Here is a 17182-nt window from a genome sequence, read left to right as displayed (position 1 = left end):
TGGCAGAGAGAGGAGACCGGTGTCTTTGAGGTGGTGGGGAGGGATGGACGGTGGGAAATTGGCCTAAGACAGGGGTGCACCATAGCAGACCTCTCCTGAGCACTGATCACACACTAGGGTCTCCTTCCATGATGTCATCAAACCCTCACAGACGTGAGCAGAAGATGGATTGGTCTTATTATTATTACTGTTTTTAATTGGCTGTGCCATGCAGCCTGTGAGATCCTAGGTCCCCGACCAGGCATCACATAAAGGTCCCCACAGTGGAAGTGCCAAGTCCTAATCACTGGACCACCAGGGAATCCCCTTAGTCTTATTATTTTTCCGAAGAAATCAAGGTTTAGGGAGTTCAGAGAGTTAGAAAAGAAGCTGAAACTGAATTTCTTTTGTCTAATTTCAAATGTCTGGTCCATCCCCGGGCTGCTCCATGGAGACCCTTATTTTACAGAGACAAAGGACCCATTAACCTGCTCACAGTCCCAGAGTGGACCCGAACCTGAGTGCCCGACTCCTGGCCCAGTGCTCCTTTTCTCATCTCTAACCAAGCTCTTCCTTCCTCCAAGCCAAACGGTCACCGTCGCCGAGGCTGTCACTCACATCGGGAAGGCAGCACTCACTTTACACCTTGTTCCTCCTGCTTTTCTTTGTTTTTGGTGAGGTTCACTGTCATTGTTATTCAGTTGCTCAGTCGTGTCTGACTCTGCAACCCCATGGATTGCAGCACGCCAAGCTTGCCTGTCCTTCACTATCTCCTGGAGTTTGCTCAAACTCACGTCCACTGAGAGTGATGTTATCTAACCATCTCAGGTATAACTACATACGTACATTTCATCCTCTTCATTTCATGTACAGATCTCTGAATTCTGACTGATGCATAGAGGCATGTTAATACCACCACAATCAAGATCTAGAACATTTCCATTACCCCCCATGTTTCCCTTATGCCCCTTTGGGGTCAGTCTCCTCCCCTACCCCTAACCCTGGGTAACCAATGATCCTTATCATTTCTGTCCTTCTCATTTTGCTTTTTCCAGAATATCATCTATATGGAATCATACTATATGCAGCCTTTTGAATTCACTTACTTTCTGTTAGCATAACGCATTTCAGATCCACGCATGTCATCATGTACAACAATAGTCCGTTCCTTTGTATTACTATGGAGAAATAAATGGCACCCACTCCAGTATTCTTGCCTGGGAAATCCCATGGACAGAGGAGCCTGGCAGGCTGTAGTCCATGGGGTCGCTTATTTATGGACAGGCCACAGCTTGTTTGTCCATTCACCAGTTGATGGATATTAAAATGTTTCCAGTTTTTAGCAAATATAAATAAAGCCATTGTAAACATTTAGGAATAGGATTGCTGGGTCATATGTTAAGTCTATGGTCAGCTTTTAAAGTCTTGAAACACTAGGTACTCATATGTAAAAAAATTTAACTTTGGCCATACACAAAAAATTACTCAAAATGTATCATAGACTTAACTATAAACATAAAACTAAAAAATTTCTAGAAGGAAAACATAGGGGAAATTATTTGTGACCTTGCATTGGGTAAAGACTTCTTAGATCTGACATCTAAAACATGATACATAAAAGAAAAAAAATGATAAATTGGAATTCTTAAAAATAAGGACTGCTCTTCAAAAGACACTGATAAGAGAATGAAAAGACAAATCACAAACTCAGAGAAAATATTTGTGAATTACTTATCTGATAAACGCCTTGTATCCAGCACGCAGAAAGAATTCTTGAAACTCAATAATAATAGTAATAAACAATTTAGTAAAAAATGCACAAAAGATATGAAGAGACACTTCAACAAAAAAAAGATATATGGAAGGCAAATAAACTCACAAAAGGATGCTCAACATCATCAGTCATTTGGCAAATGCTAATTAAAGCTACAAGATAAACTACGCTTCTATTAAATGACTACAATTTTAAAAAACCTGCCAAGTGTCAGCAAGAAAGGAGAACAACTGGGACTCTCATACATGGCAGGCAGGGAAGTGAAATGGTACAGCCACTCTGGCAAACACTGGGCAGTTTCTCATAAAGTCATACATTCAGGAGCTTTGTATGGAGGATGGGTTGACTACAAAGGGGAAACAGGAAGTTTGGGGAAATGTGGAATAGTTCTGTTAAGATAAATTGATTGTGGAGGTGGTTACATGATTGCAAGCATTTGTTAAAATGCACAAAATTACATTAAAAAGAGAATTTTTTTTACTGTATTAATTTTACTTTAATCTCGACAATAGAGGGCAAAGTAAAAGCAAAGACAGTGAGACCACTGTGTGACTTTATGCAACTTAACTTCTCTGTGCCTTCTTTATTTTTAATCTATATACGGAGCATATAATAGCACTTTCTTTATATTGCTGTATTAAGTGTGCTGGTTTATGCAATATACCTAAAGCATGTGGCACACAGCAAATGCCATATAATTATTTGACTGTTATTTTTATTACTTATATATTTCTCTTGGAAGAAGTCTGGTGAAAAAAAGAAGGGTAATTAGGGGTTTGGGTGGTTGAAGGATGAGGAGACCCAGACACACGGAGTCACAGACAGATGGAGGAAATCAGTGATAAGGGAATGAAAGAGAGGGAGAGTGATGCTGAACCCACAGACCAAGCCTGTGCCATTAATACGGCATCGGCTGCCGTTTTCATAAATAACTCCCTTTCACGTGTCAACAGCTAATCAAGTAATTTCTCGAGGCCAGAAGTGACTCGCTGGATTAATGACAGCCCCTCCGGAGATCAACATGTTCTAATCCTTCTTCTGTGGTGTAATCCTACACCTCAAAGAATAGAAAGAGGAACAAATCTACCTCCTAGACACAAAATATCCAATATCATTAAAGTGACAACTTCCAATTTTTATTGGAATGGTCTGCTCTCATCTTCAGCAAAGGAAAAGTCAGATTAGTGTTGGTTGGAAAATGGAGGGTTGTTATCGGAGTTCTGATTGGTCATTATAGACCTCAGGGAATTTTTATCAAAGAAAGAAACTTGATAAGATGTAAGCATAATAAGCAGGGATTAGTGCCCTCCTGGGTAACTTTCTCACAACTGTAGGAATTTTAAGAGACTTCGTAAGAATTAACATGCTCCCCGTGACATTGACTTTAGCTTCTGGCTTTTCTTTCCAGGAGGCGAATCAGTACAATTTCTTCTGCCTTTGTTTCAGTTTGGTAACAACCCTCCATTTTCAGACAGGTTTCACCTACCTGCCCCGTCAGGCATGAAGAGGTTGCCACCTATTCTACAGGTGCAGAGATAGAAGGAACCAAGGTTTTTGATAACTGCTAGTCAAAACCAAAGCAACATCTGACCAAATGTAAGAACAGCAGGTCAGATTGACTGAGATGTCTCAGAAGCTGGAATTTTTGGAGGGCAGGTGATCACAGACCAGCTGATTCACTCTGTACCCTCAGAACACAGGGCAGCAGGGACCAATACAATCACTAACAACTCAGCATTTCACTAACCAGGCTCAGCATTTCAACACCCCGTGTGCCTCCATCTTCCAAAAAAGTCCATCCATCCAATTTCTAATTAATAAGGACTTTTCAAAACACAATCACAACACCTTTAACATAACCAACAACATCAATAACAGTTATGTAATATCTAAAACTCAGTCCGCGGTCAATTTTCCTTGGTTATTTCAAAAATGTCTTTTATAAAGTGTTGTTCAAATCGCAAACAATACCCACACATTGCATTTGGTTAGTATATCTCCTAAAGTCTCTTTTAATCTAGAACAGTCATGGGAACTTTCTGTCTTCATTTATCCTTTTGTGCTGTTTTTAATATTCATGTATTTATTGAATAGATAATGCATGCAGTGTGGTAATTTTTTTCCCCAAACTGAACTAAAAGGAATAGAATGGGGACTTCGCAGGTGGTGCAGTGGTAAAGAATCCACCTGCCAATTCAGGAGACCTGGGTCTGACCCCTGAACTGGGCAGATCCCACATGCCTTGGAGCAAGTAAGCTGGTGTGACGCAAGTCCGGAGCTTGTGCTCCAGAGCCCGGAGCCACGACTGCTGAGCTCCCGAGCCACAGCTGCTGAAGCTGGCATGCCCTGCAGCCCCTGCTCCCCAACCAGAGGAGCCCCTGCAGCGAGAAGCCCACACACCGCAACTACAGAGTAGCCCCCACCCTCTGCAACCAGAGAAAAGCCCTCACAGCAGCAAAGGCCCACCCCAGCCAAAAATAAATAAGTAAAGTTATGTTTTCAAAAGGGACACAATGAAAAGTCCCTCAGTCTTCTTCCCCAGAAGCAATGTTACCACTTTCATGTGTCATCTTTTAGAAATAGTCTCTGCCTAGACAAGCACGCCTGTCCCCAAGGCTCTAGCCTGGTGAATAAGAGGGGACATGAGTTCAAGTCTCTGCAATTCACTAAATAAAAATCTTGGGCACGTTATATCTGAGTCCCAAATGTTTCCTCTGGTAAAGAGAGGAAACTATTTGCCAGAGGGAAAAAAACTAATAATGGTGCCTATATCATGGCATTGTTGAGAGAATTAAATCAGACATGTGAAATACTTAAATTATTACTTGTTTCTATATACATCCTCCCCAAATGATAGAATCAGGCACTTTCTCCTTTGGTGTGTTTTTTTCATCAAACATCACATTTTAATAAGTCCATACCTGTTCTTAAAGATTCGCTTCATTGTTTGAAATCATTGACTTACATTCCATTGTATGGACGTCGGTAGATAGACATGTAAATAATTTCTCACCTTTTGCTTTTACAAAAACATGCTGCCATGATATGTACACCTATGGCTGATTCATGTTGATGTTTGAAAGAAAACAACAAAATTCTGTAAAGCAATTATCCTTCAATTAAAAATAAACAAATTTTTTAAATGCTGCCATGAATATCCTTGTGATATTCTATTGAATTCATGCGCAAAGCACTCGTAGGATAAACTCCTGGAAGTAAAGCGCTGAGCGAAGGCTACACGCATTTTAATGCTTTAGTCACGTAAAGCCCCAGAGGAAGCCGTACCAATTTATACTCCTAAGAAAAGTACAGGAAGGTCTCCATTTCCCTACGCCTTAACTAACACAGACTATCACTATATGTTTTCCTCTTTGTAAATATGATTCGTGGAAAATGGTATCTCACAGATTTAATGTGCGTTTCTCTTATTATGGGGCTTCCTGGGTGGCTCAGAAGGCAAAGAATCTGCCTGTGATACAGGAGAGACAGGTTTGATCCCTTGATCAGGAAAATACTCGGGAGAAGGGAATGGCTATCCACTCCAATGTTCTTGCCTGGGAAATCCCATGAACAGAGGAGCCTGGAGGGCTTATAGTCCATGGGGTTGCAAAGAGTCAGACATGACTAAGCAACTAACACTTTCACTTTTTTCCCTCTTATTATGAGACTATAAAGGAAATAAGGAGTAAGTAAACCTCTGTTCAAATGACCTGCCTATGACTCCTGAGTGAGGACTCTGAGAACCCTGGGAGTGTACAATTTTGGACGAATAGGACGTTGCAGGGATGATATAGAGAGTACTATCACTTTGGGTTTCCTTCACCTACTTTCCCCAGATACATTTATTTTTACTGATACACTGAGGAGTCGGTTCACAGTGACTGAATTTCCAAAATGATACTTAAAAACGAACTTTTTTTGTTTCGAGTGACAAATGAACATGAGCATCTTTCAGGATAAGTACTCTCTCCTTTTTGTGTGAGTGTTTTTCAGTTACAGAGCAATTACTTAAATTCTATGGTAAAGCAATGTTTACGGGCCAGTCTATTCTTGGGGTTTTACATTATGGCATTTCAGAATTTGCTTCATTTTTACATAAAAGGCAGTAGAAGTGTTAAGTCACTCAGTCATGTCTGACTGTGACCCTATGGACTGCAGCCCTCCAGGCTTCTCTGTCCATGGAATTTTCCAGTCAAGACTACTAGAGTGGGTTGCTACTTCCTTCTTTAGGGGATCTTTCCAAACCAGGGATCGAACCGAGGTCTCCTGAATTGCAGGCAGATTCTTTACCTCCTGAACAACCAAGGAAGCCCGTAAGTAAAAGGTAGATTTTTATACTTAAAAGAATGACCTTGTCTGTGCTCGTGAGGAGGACGCTCCCTCTCCAATAGCACTAAGCGTGTTTCATGCATGTCCATATGTTGTGAGTTGTATCTTACAAGTGCTGAGGGGTTTGTTCTGAAACAGTGCACCTCCTTCCCTGGTCGCTTTTGGACACATGATCGGGAGCACAGCGCTGTGGCCACAGGACATGTATTTGCACAGATGACCACTTCCTCCTTGAGACATCTTCTTCCCTTGGCTTCCCTGCTGTTCAATCTGTGAATCTGCTCCTAACTCACAAGCTCTCTTCCTCTCCTGAGCCCATCTTTCCTCTAACTACAGCTTCTCCACAAGTGATAGCCATTCCCCTGGTTTAATGACCAGGGCCAGGACTAGGGTGAGGCCACTGAGACGCCTCGGTCACAGAAGTTAAGGAGACATCTATCCTGGGCTTCTGCAAGTACAGGGTTGGCCCCAGAGTGTCACTATCTCCTTAAGCTCTACTTTTTGCTCTAGACACCTTGCTTTACTCATCTTAGTTTCACCTCCTTCAATATTTCTGCCTGCTCCCTAGACCTCCAGATACATACAACCTATTTGTCATCTCTACTTAGGATAGCTTAAATGCAACTCAAACTTCAAATATCTAAAATAGAACTCGCATCACTGCCCACCCCCATGGCCAAACCTGCTCCTTCTACTTGTCTATCCCACTTAATAGCTTCACCATTTATTCAGTTACTCTAGGAGTTATCCTCAATTTCTTTCTTTCAACAAGTTCTATCTTCCTTCTCCAAAATACAATACAAATCTGACGACAACTCACGGCCTCTGCCACTATGCCTTGGGCCAGGCCTCCATCTCTTATCACTGTAAACATCCATTCCCCTAAATCCACCCTCAGGATCCCAGCTTCCACATGTACCTCCCCCCTTTCCTCTCCCCCTTAGACTCATGACTCTGCAAGCCAGAGCAATGTTCTTTTTTAAAAAGATTTGTTTTTCCGGTTTTGGCTGTGCTGGGCCTTCCTTGCTGTGGGTGGCCTTCTCTCCAACTGCAGCAAGCAGGGGCTTTTCTCTAGTTGCACTGCTTGGGCCACTTACGGCTGTGGCTTCTCATGTTGCAGAGCATCGGCCCTAGGTCCCCGGGCTTCATTACTGGCGGCTCCCAGGCCCTAGAGCTCAGACTCGCTTTGTGGCACATGGGCTTAATTGTTCCGCAGCATGTGGGGTCTCCCCATGCCAGGGATTGAGCTGGTGTCTCCTCTATTGCAGTGGACCATCAGGGAAGCCCCAGAGCTATCGTTTTACATCCGGGAGTAGATTATGTCATTCTCCTACTTAAAACACTCCAATGGCTTCCAAATGAATTTAGCATAAAGGGCAGCCCGCGCCCCGCTCCCTTACCATGGTCAACAGATGAGGATCTAGCAGGTGTAACAATCTGATTCCAGCCTAGCAACCCCACTTCTGCCTCCACCTCATTTACCAGAAATCTGCACTGGCTCCCTCCCACTTCAGCTGTGTTCCTTTCCCCTGGAATGCTCTTCCCCAGATCTCTATATAGCCACCTGCCTCTCAACATTCAGGTGTCAGCTCTGAGGTCACTTTCCTGACCACCCCCACCCACTCATCCATCACTCAAAGTCCCATCGCCCCCTTTTATTTCTCCATGGCATTATCACCATTTGAAAGCATCTTGTTAGTGAATAATAGCTGCTCAAAGTTCAGGGGCCCAAAACAAAAAGGTACAAGTCCAGCTGGGACAGCTCTTGATCGGGTCTCCACCTGCTGCAGTTGGACAGCAGCTGAGGTTGGAGTCACCTGGAGGCTTTTCTGGGCTGGATGCACAAGACACCTCCTGTGTCTGCTGCCCTGGTGCTCCTCTGGGTGGCCTCTTCCCAGCAGAGAACTGGACTTCCTGCCCAGCAGCTCAAGCCTCCAAAAGAAAAGAAGTAGAAATGGCTGGTCCTCTTATAGACCAGGCCTGAAAGTGGCATGATGTACTCCTGGGTGTGTGCTGAGTCGCTTTAGTTGTGTCTGACTGTTGGTGACCCCATGGACTGTAGCCCACCAGGCTCTTCTGTCCATGGAATCCTCCAGCTGAGAATACTGGAGTGGGTTGCAGTTTCCTTCTGCAGGAAATCTTCCTGACCCAGAGATTGAACCCATGTCTCCATGTCCCCCTCATTGGCAGGCGGGTTCTTTATCACTAGTGCTACTTGGGAAGCTCTGCCATATTCACATGGTCATAGAGCAGTCATCAGTTCAGTTCAGTTCAGTTCAGTTGCTCAGTCGTGTCCGACTCTTTGCGACCCCATGAATCGCAGCACGCCAGGCCTCCCTGTCCATCGCCAACTCCTGGAGTTGACTCAAACTCATGCCCATCGAGTCGGTGATGCCATCCAGCCATCTCATCCTCTGTTGTCCCCTTCTCCTCCTGCCCCCAATCCCTCCCAGCATCAGGGTCTTTTCCAATGAGTCAACTCTTCACATGAGGTGGCCAAAGTATTGAAGTTTCAGCTTCAGCATCAGTCCGTCCAATAAACACCCAGGACTGATCTCCTTTAGGATGGACTGGTTGGATCTCCTTGCAGTCCAAGGGACTCTCAAGAGTCTTCTCCAAGCTTTCTTCACAGTCCAACTCTCACATCCACACATGACCACTGGAAAAACCATAGCCTTGACCAGACAGACCTTTGTTGGCAAAGTAATGTCTCTGCTTTTTAATATGCTATCTAGACCAGCCCAGGTTCAAGGGGACTGAGGAATAAATTCTACCTCTAATAGGGGAAGTAACATATATGTAAAAAGAGGCAAGGACTTGATGGGGGCCTTCTTTGGCAATAAACTATCACATTCATTTATTTATCTGTTATTTAGCTATCAACTCCTGTTAGGTTATAAACTCCAAAAGACAACAGGGACCTTGTCTTATTTTATGGTTCTATTTCCAGCACCTAGAACAACGTTTGGCACACAGTAGGTGTTCAATAAATCAGGTTTGTAGACAAAACTAAACTTATCCAGATTGGTTTTGCCTGGTGTGCTGATGCTAAGCAAGCTGATGCCTTACCAGATAAGACAAATGCTACATTTATAAAGTATTTCATTTCCTCTGCAAACAAGAAAAACTTGCCCTGAACACAAAATCTAGAAATAGATTTGGCATGTTTTCTAAATGGAAAATATTTCTTGTATCACCAGAAATTATTTTCCCACAGTTTGTGCTACATCAAAATATTGAAGTCGACTGAAAATACCCCATTCTTTAATCTTGGTGTGGACTAGATTTTCTTTTTTTTGTAGCAAAGGAAGTATAAAAATCTCCTGATGGTTGAACTCTCCCAGTTCTGAAAATGTCATTACAAGTTTAGATTGATTTGAAAAAAAAAAAAAGGGCTACTGAGAAATGTCCTTAAAAGTTTGGTCATCAAAATGTATAGCTTTTGGTTATAAGACTAGCATTTGTTTATTTAAGTAATTACATATGACCAAGGGCAAAAAAAAATCCCTCAAATTTTCCCCACTGCTAGTTTTTACTGGTGAGTTCTATAAAATAATACCATGTTTAAACCTTTTTGTAAATCCCTTGTAAATGAGTAAGTGAGAATGTATTCATCTGAAGGATTTTAGTGATTGTTGAAATGAAAAAAGAGGGATTTAATCTTTTAAATTACACTTGCAGATGACCACTGATGAAATTCCTCCCAATCTTTGTTTTGTCTTCAGTTTTCCCAGATTTGCTCAAAGCTATCCCAGTCAGTATTCACGTCAATGTCATCCTCTTCTCCACGATCCTTATCGTTTTAACCCTGGTGGGGACAGCCTTCTTCATGTACAATGCTTTTGGTAAGCCCTTTGAAACTCTGCATGGTCCACTGGGGTTGTATCTCTTGAGCTTCATTTCAGGTGAGTACAAAATTCTACCTCTGAAGACAAATGGGCTTGTCAGTGTACAAAACATATACCTACCCAAATATAAAATGACAGTACATATATGTGGACATTCACTGTGGCAGGATTTATGAGAGCAAAAGGTGGAGAAAAGTATAATTATCCAACAAGAGGGGAGACAACAAATTCCTTACGGTAGTCTATCCAACTAGCTGGCATCAAATCGTTTTGAAGAAGATGTAATCAAAAGAGCAAATGCTCATATCAAAAAGTGGAAAAAGCAGTATATAAGATTTTATAAAGATAAACTTAATTTGATTTCCTATATAAATATAGAGAATGTATACATATATTGTATATAGACTCTCCATATATATAGCCCCGCCCCCCCCCATATATATATATAGAGAGAGAGAGACAGTCTATTCTGTTGGTGGTAATCTCTGAGCAGTAAAATTATGAGTGGTTTTCATTTTTCTCATACTTTTTAATATGTCCAAATGTTTGGTAATGTGCATGTATCTATTCATAATCAGAAAACTAAATACAAGCCATAAAAAAAGAGTAAAGAGCCAGTGTACCCCCACACATGAGTTGCCATATTCAGGTCTATAGGGACTTTGTGTAGCCTAAGTAGGTGTATCTGAACAAGTAAAACCCTAAACCCAGAAATTAGTTCATCAATAAACATCCTACTCAACCAAGGCTGATGGGAGACAATATAAAACCAGTTCATGCCACAGGGTGCTTCCAATATATTTACAAGGAAGAGAAAGATACAGATGAGAAAATCAAAAGAGTCTAGCTCATATGCACCACTCTTCCATGGGAGGTCTCTGACTTCACTCCACTCCAAAGTCGCAGAGACTCGGTGTTTGTCCTGTCTCCAGGAAGCGAGTAATTTTATTAGTGACTTCACAGAGAGACAAGAGAGAAGACAGCTGACACTAGCGAGCGCTGTACTGAAGATCCATATTAGATTCTTTCCTTCTCCCCTGCAGCCTGCCCTTTGGCTGCCAGCCCCCAGCCCCCAGGCCCTGGGGCCCCCTCTGTCTCCTGACACCACCCCCTTCTCCCCACACAATTCAACTCTGGTCACCCACTTACACAGCTCCTTCTCTATTAGACAAACCCGTGCAGTTAACCGACGCGCACTCACCTTAGAAGGCAGGACCCCAGCCTCTGTCCATGATAACCTGAGCAGTTTGCTACCGCCCTGGACCCTTGGGCTTTTTAATCAATAGAAATTGCTCAGAGGCCAGAGGAGGCATCCAGGCAAGGCTTTATGGGGACTTGTGCCGAAGCATGCGGGAGTAAAGAGATGTAACAGATGCCCTTGCTTTCTCCCTGAGTTTACGGGGCACTGGCTCCTTAAATGGGATGAGGATTGGGTGGGGGGGAGGCAGATCTGTGAGTCAGGCTGGAGAGGTGGTCTAAGTGCTCTTCCCACCCCCTCGGGGGGCTGTGTGCAGCGGTCATGAGGGGTACCTTGCTTTTGTTCCCTGCAACTCAGAAGCGGCAGCTGAGCTTTGGCCTTTTTGTATCTTACTGTTCATAATTTGCCGCAACTGCCCATGCATGCAGTGATTTTTAGTCCCTTAGAGTTTCTCCACAGCCTGTCTCTCAAAGAGATATTTGTCCAGGCGCAAACACTCTAGTAAAATGTCCTAGGTCTCAGCCTGTCTCAACTTCTTGGGATCTTAACCCCTTTCAACATGCGTGCGTATGTGTTCCTCAGGTAAGAACACTAGAGTGGGTTGCCGGGGGATCTTCCCAATCCAGGGATCCAACTCAGGTCCCTTGCACTACAGGCAGATTCTTTACCACTGAGCCACGTGGGAAGCCCTTTACCCCCTCTACATCTTGCTAATCAGATTATTTACCCAACTAAAGTAGTTCTCTCTCTAGTGAGGGTTCCACTAAGATAGCTTCCATATTTTTCACAAGTAAACAATACAGTTTCAATTGGGCAGCAATGATTACCCTATGACAGCAATGTCTAAGTCCTTCCCATCTTTGGTACCCTCACGAAAGCCTCCAGCATGGGGCTCTGCACACAGTAAACAATTCAGTACATATCCACAGACTTGGCAAAAGCAAGTCCAGAATGAGATGTGAAGCTGGTCATGTACACAGCTCAGGTCAGAGACATCAGAATTCAAATGGGACAGAATTAGCAGAGGAGGCCTGTAGAGGTGGTGGGACAGGCTCTGGAGAGACAGAACAGAACCATGTAAAGAGAAGCCAAGGCCTCTGCAATCAGGGCTGAGGAGCAAGAGCACGGGTTCAAGGTGCAGACAGATAGACAGACACAGACAATGATTCATCGCAAGGGAAGGCCAGGTTAAAAGCGGGTATTGGGGTTACTTCACCCCCACCCAACACAGCAAACCAAACTGGCGGATCTGGATGGTGTGCTATTTTAGTGGAACTCCTTGCATCAGACAAGGGCCAAGTAGACCACAGGATATATACTACCTTATTGGAGGGAATATAATGTTCGGCAGTGGTTCTTCAAGTGGAGGCCCCAGACCAGCACCAGCTGCATCACCTGGGAACTTGATAGAAAAGCAGATTGTCTGACTTCACCCCAGACCTCCTGAATCAGACACTCTGGAGTGGAGCCCAGCAATCTGTGTTTTAGCAAGCCCTCCAGGTGACTCGCAACTTCCCAGGTGGCACAGCGGTAAAGAATCTGCCCGCCCGTGCAGGAGACACAAAAGACTGGGTTCGATCCCCTGGATTGTAGAGATGGCAACCTGCGCCAGTATTCTTGCCATGGACAGAGGAGCCTGGCAGACCACAGTCCATGGAGTGCCAAAGAGTTGGACATGACAGAGCGTGCACTCCAGATGAGTCTGCCGAAAGCTCAGGTTTGAGAACCAGGGCTATAGGGAGTTGATTACGCAGACGTTGCAGGACTAACAAAAGGGGGGCCCAGAGGTGGCGATGTCAGAAAGCAGCGGCCATCCCGCAGGTGCAGAGAACCCAGGGAAGAGTTGAGGGTTACCATAACCTTGAGGCTGGAGGAGAGGCCCCAGGGCGCTGGGTCTCAGCCCTCTGAGGAGGTGGCACTGTCCCTTGAGGAGACGGCACTGTCGTGCGACACCAGGGCGCAGCTCTGGGAGTGTGGAAAGAGCTTGGGAACTCCCCAGTTGCTGCCTGGAAAAGCGCTAGCCCAGGACAAGACCAGTCAGACCTCACTTCCCGGCCTGCTGGCCTCCCCTGTGGGCAGGACAGGAGGCAGCCAACAAGGCAGAACCCGAGTGTGGGGAGTCTGGACCCAGCGTCACAGCGGAGAGGAAGGAACAGTCGGTCTGATGCCGAGACACAACAGCTATCAGGTGGCGTGGCTATCTCACACTCCAGCTTCTGAACGAAACCTGAGAACGGCCCATTCGGGAGACAAATTATTTGACAGTTCTAAAGGGCGACCGAACTAACGGTATTTGAAAAGCAGGATGAGTCAGAAGGATGCAGAATTTAATCCAAGTCCCAATTCTTATCTCAGCTTTTGGCCAAGTCCAATCCAAAGAAAGCCTAAGCACAGAAATATATGCGGGAACACAGGCCCTGTGCTTATACTGTATCGGATTTATCCTCGAACTTATTGCAAAGGCAGGTGCTCAATGAAGTTTTGTGGATGAGGGAAGGACGAGAGGTAGAATGGAATGAACCAGCTACAGACCGGCCTCTGGCAGAGGATAAAGGCTACGTGTTGCCAGATTATCTGTTTTCTTAAAGTCACAAATTCTTATTTTTCAATGGGATTTATTTTTTTATTTACATTTTGGCCCAACCATGAGGTATGTGGGATCTTAGTTCCCAAAACAGGGATTGAAGCCATGCCCCCCTGCATTGGAAATGCAGAGCCTTATTAATCATTGGACCACCAGGGAAGTCCCCAATTTCTTATTTTGAAATGCCAAAATTTTCAACAATTTTTAAAAAACTGCGCATGACAACAAAACATGTGTGACGGTCAGACGGACTGACACTTTGTGACCTCTAGAGGTGACAGGCCATTCTTGAATCACAGACTGACTATTCCATCCTGTTTGGTCTACCTATAGGACCCGGAAGTCCCGGGAGGCGTGGAAAAGTTTCTCTAAAGAGATAACAGTCTCCGCGACTCCCAGGTTTAACCCCCACTTGTGGACAGGTGGGGATTTCACAGCCCTTACCACAGACACTCAGAATGTGAACCAATGGAGCACACACTCAGAGGTGGGAGCCTGTCCTGGGGGAGGGGTCCCTTAGGCCCTAGGGTGCAGGGGTGGGGGTGGGGCGGTGGGGGGTCACACATCAATAGAGACCCCTCCCCCGGGCAGCTCCCTTCCGCTGAGTGTCCGCCGAGTCTCTACCCAGGTGGCCTCCCTCACAGCAAGCAGAGAAAAGCTCCTTCCTCCCTTGTTTTCTTCTCCTCTCGCTCACCCTGGCTTCCCCAGGATCCCCCCCTTCCCTGCGCTATGTCACGCCAGGGCTGTTTCTTCGGCTGTCCACCTCCCTGCTGGGTGGGAACCCCAGCCTTGGCATCCCGAGGTGTGAAGACAGGAGAAGGGGAGGGGAAAGAGCTCTTCTTGCTTGTCTGTCTGGGACCTTGCATGCTGCCTGGAGTAACAATGCTCTGAGCATCTCCTGGTGTGTCCCGATGTGCTGCATGCCAGACGTTCTGGGGAGAGAAGGAGAGGGAGCCAAGCTCTGGGTGAGGCCAGCAACGGTGCAGTCACCACAGCTTGCTTGTCTTTACAGCCCAGTATCCTATTGCCATCCTGGACCAGAAGTGCCTCCCACTTCTCACGGCCTCCAGTGTGGCTCACGATCCTCGGTCTCCTATTATCATTCTCTCATGAAACCACCCAAGTCAGTTAATTTGCTTTTTCTCATCTTGTCAATTATAACCTAGATTTGAGATATAACACTAGGTTTCCTAATGGTCTCCCATGGTGCATTTTGGGGCTTCCCAGAAAAGGCCAGTGGTAAAGAACTAACCTGCCAATGCAGGAGATAGAAGAGACACAGGTTAGATCCCTGGGTTGGGAAGATTCCCTGGAGGAGGGCACGGCAACCCACTCCAGTATCCTTGCCTGGAGATTCTCATGGACAGAGGGGCCTGGCCGGCTACAGTCTATAGGGTCGCAAAGGGTCAGACATGACTGAAGCGATTTAACACACATGCATAGTGCAGTTTGGACAGTGATTCTCTTCCTGGATGGTGCATTAGAATCGCCAGAAGAAAGTTCTAAACATACTGGGACTTCCCACCGGTCCTGTGGTTAAGACTCCACCTTCCAATAAAGTGGATGCAGGTTTGATATCTGGTTGGCAACTAAGAACCCACATGCCTCAGGGCCAACAAGAGAAGCCCACATCCTGCAACTACTGAACCTGTGAACCCATGCTCTGCAACAAGAGGAGCCCACGCATGGCTGTGAGAAGCCCTTTCACCACAACTAGAGAAAGTCTGCATGCCACAATGAAGACTCAGAGCAACCAAAATTTAAAAAAAAAAAAGTTCTAAATAAACGGATGCTGGATCCAACACCCCACTAATTAAATTGGAATCTCTGGGGGTGGAGCCTGGGCACTGGTCTTTCTAAAGGCTTCTAAAGCAGAGACATTACTTTACAACAAAGGTCCATCTAGTCAAAGCTATGGTTTTTCTAGTAGTCATGTATGGATGTGAGAATTGGACCATAAAGAAAGCTGAGCACCAAAGAATTGATGCTTTTGAACTGTGGTGTTGGCGAAGACTCTTGAGAGTCCCTTGGACTGTGAGAAGATCAAACCAGTCAATCGTAAAAGAAATCAGTCCTGAATACTGAGATGCTGAAGCTGAAACTCCAATACTTTGGCCACCTAATGCAAAGAACTGATTCACTGGAAAAGACCCTGATGCTGGGAAAAGTGGGAGGAGAAGGGGATGACAGAGGATGAGATGGTTGGGTGGCATCACTCACTTGATGGACATGAGTTTGAGCAAGCTCCAGGAGTTGGTGATGGACAGGGAAGCCTGGTATACTGCAGTCCATGGGTTCGCAAAGAGTTGGACATGACTGAGCGGCGGAACTGAACTGAACAGGTGATTCTAATGTGTGACCAGTGTCAAGAACCACTGATTCAGGTGCACATGTTTCATTTATTCAACAAACCCTGACTGGGTGCTGCCATGAACCAGCCATTATGAGCGGGTGCTGGTGTTACCACAATTCACAGGCATACCGTCCTGCCCTCATGGAGCCAACCATCTAGTGGGAGGTTCAACAGAAGTGTACACAGGGAATTAAAGCTCACAATAATCACCATAAAGGTGATAGACAGACTGCCATGATGGAGAATGAAGGGGAGGGGAGATCAACTTTTAATATGGTGACTGGCAAAGGCTTCTCCAGGTAGCTGAGTTGTAAAGATACAAAGCTGAGAACCCTCAGAGAATTTCCCAAGGAGAGGAGAAAACACACAGGAGGAGATGTGAGGGGAAGAGGCCAGCTTGCTGTAGTCACTGAAAGAAGGCCCATGTGGCTGGAGGGTAGGCAGTGAGGGGAAAATGGCCAAAAAAAAAAAAAAAAAAAAGAAAGAAAGAAAGAAAATTAGAGAGATCAGCTAACATCAGTTAATATCAGACCTCAAAAGCCACCGTATGTCTTCTAGAATTGATTCTAATTGCACAGAGAAGCTTTTTTGAAAGGCCTTAAGAAGCTATCTGATAGCTGATTTACCGTTTAAGAAATGTCTGGTGAAAAACTAGGCTATTGCATTGGAGAGAGGTGAATGGATTCTAAAAACATTTTGAAAGTAGATCCAAAATGTTTTGCAGGCAGCTTAAGCAATTGGTAGACAGTGGTGGCATTAACCAAGATGAATAAGTTGGGAGAGGAACAGGCTTAGAGTTCAGGGCAAAAAAGTGGTGGGGAGAGGAACTTAGCATTAGAAATCAAGAGTTCTACTTAGGTCCCATCAAGTTTGAGATCCTATGAGATGTTCAAGAGGACATGTCAAGCAGACCATCAGATATATGAGTCTGAAACTCAGAAAAGAGGTCTAGACAAAAGACATAAATTTAGGAGTTGTCAGGATATACATATGATTCAAAGCAATGAAAATGGATGAGATCATCTAGAAAGAGAGTGTAGATACAGAAAAATTGGCCTAGGGCCAATCCCATCAGTTAATTTTGGGGTTGAGAAGAAGGAGGAGCCAGGAAAGGACA

The 17182-nt window shown here is 44.8% G+C and overlaps 1 protein-coding gene across 2 annotated transcripts in view; it reads left to right on the top strand.

Moving 5' to 3' along the window:
• The window catches only part of CLRN1 (clarin 1), a 44178-nt gene that overhangs the window by 16648 nt on the left and 10348 nt on the right, over positions 1–17182 (top strand). The window contains exons 2-4 of one of the 2 annotated variants that reach the window (XM_061167845.1): positions 9808–9987; positions 14667–14697; positions 15619–15629. In XM_061167845.1, the coding sequence (XP_061023828.1) occupies positions 9808–9987; positions 14667–14697; positions 15619–15629 (222 nt within the window). The remainder of the gene's footprint in view (positions 1–9807; positions 9988–14666; positions 14698–15618; positions 15630–17182) is intronic. The other variant, XM_061167846.1, reaches the window with a different exon arrangement.

The sequence above is a fragment of the Dama dama genome, chromosome 19 (assembly GCF_033118175.1).
Source record: "Dama dama isolate Ldn47 chromosome 19, ASM3311817v1, whole genome shotgun sequence".
Taxonomy (NCBI): Eukaryota; Metazoa; Chordata; class Mammalia; order Artiodactyla; family Cervidae; genus Dama; species Dama dama.
Note: the sequence above shows the minus strand (reverse complement) of the source record. Positions and strands in the feature narration are given on the sequence as shown.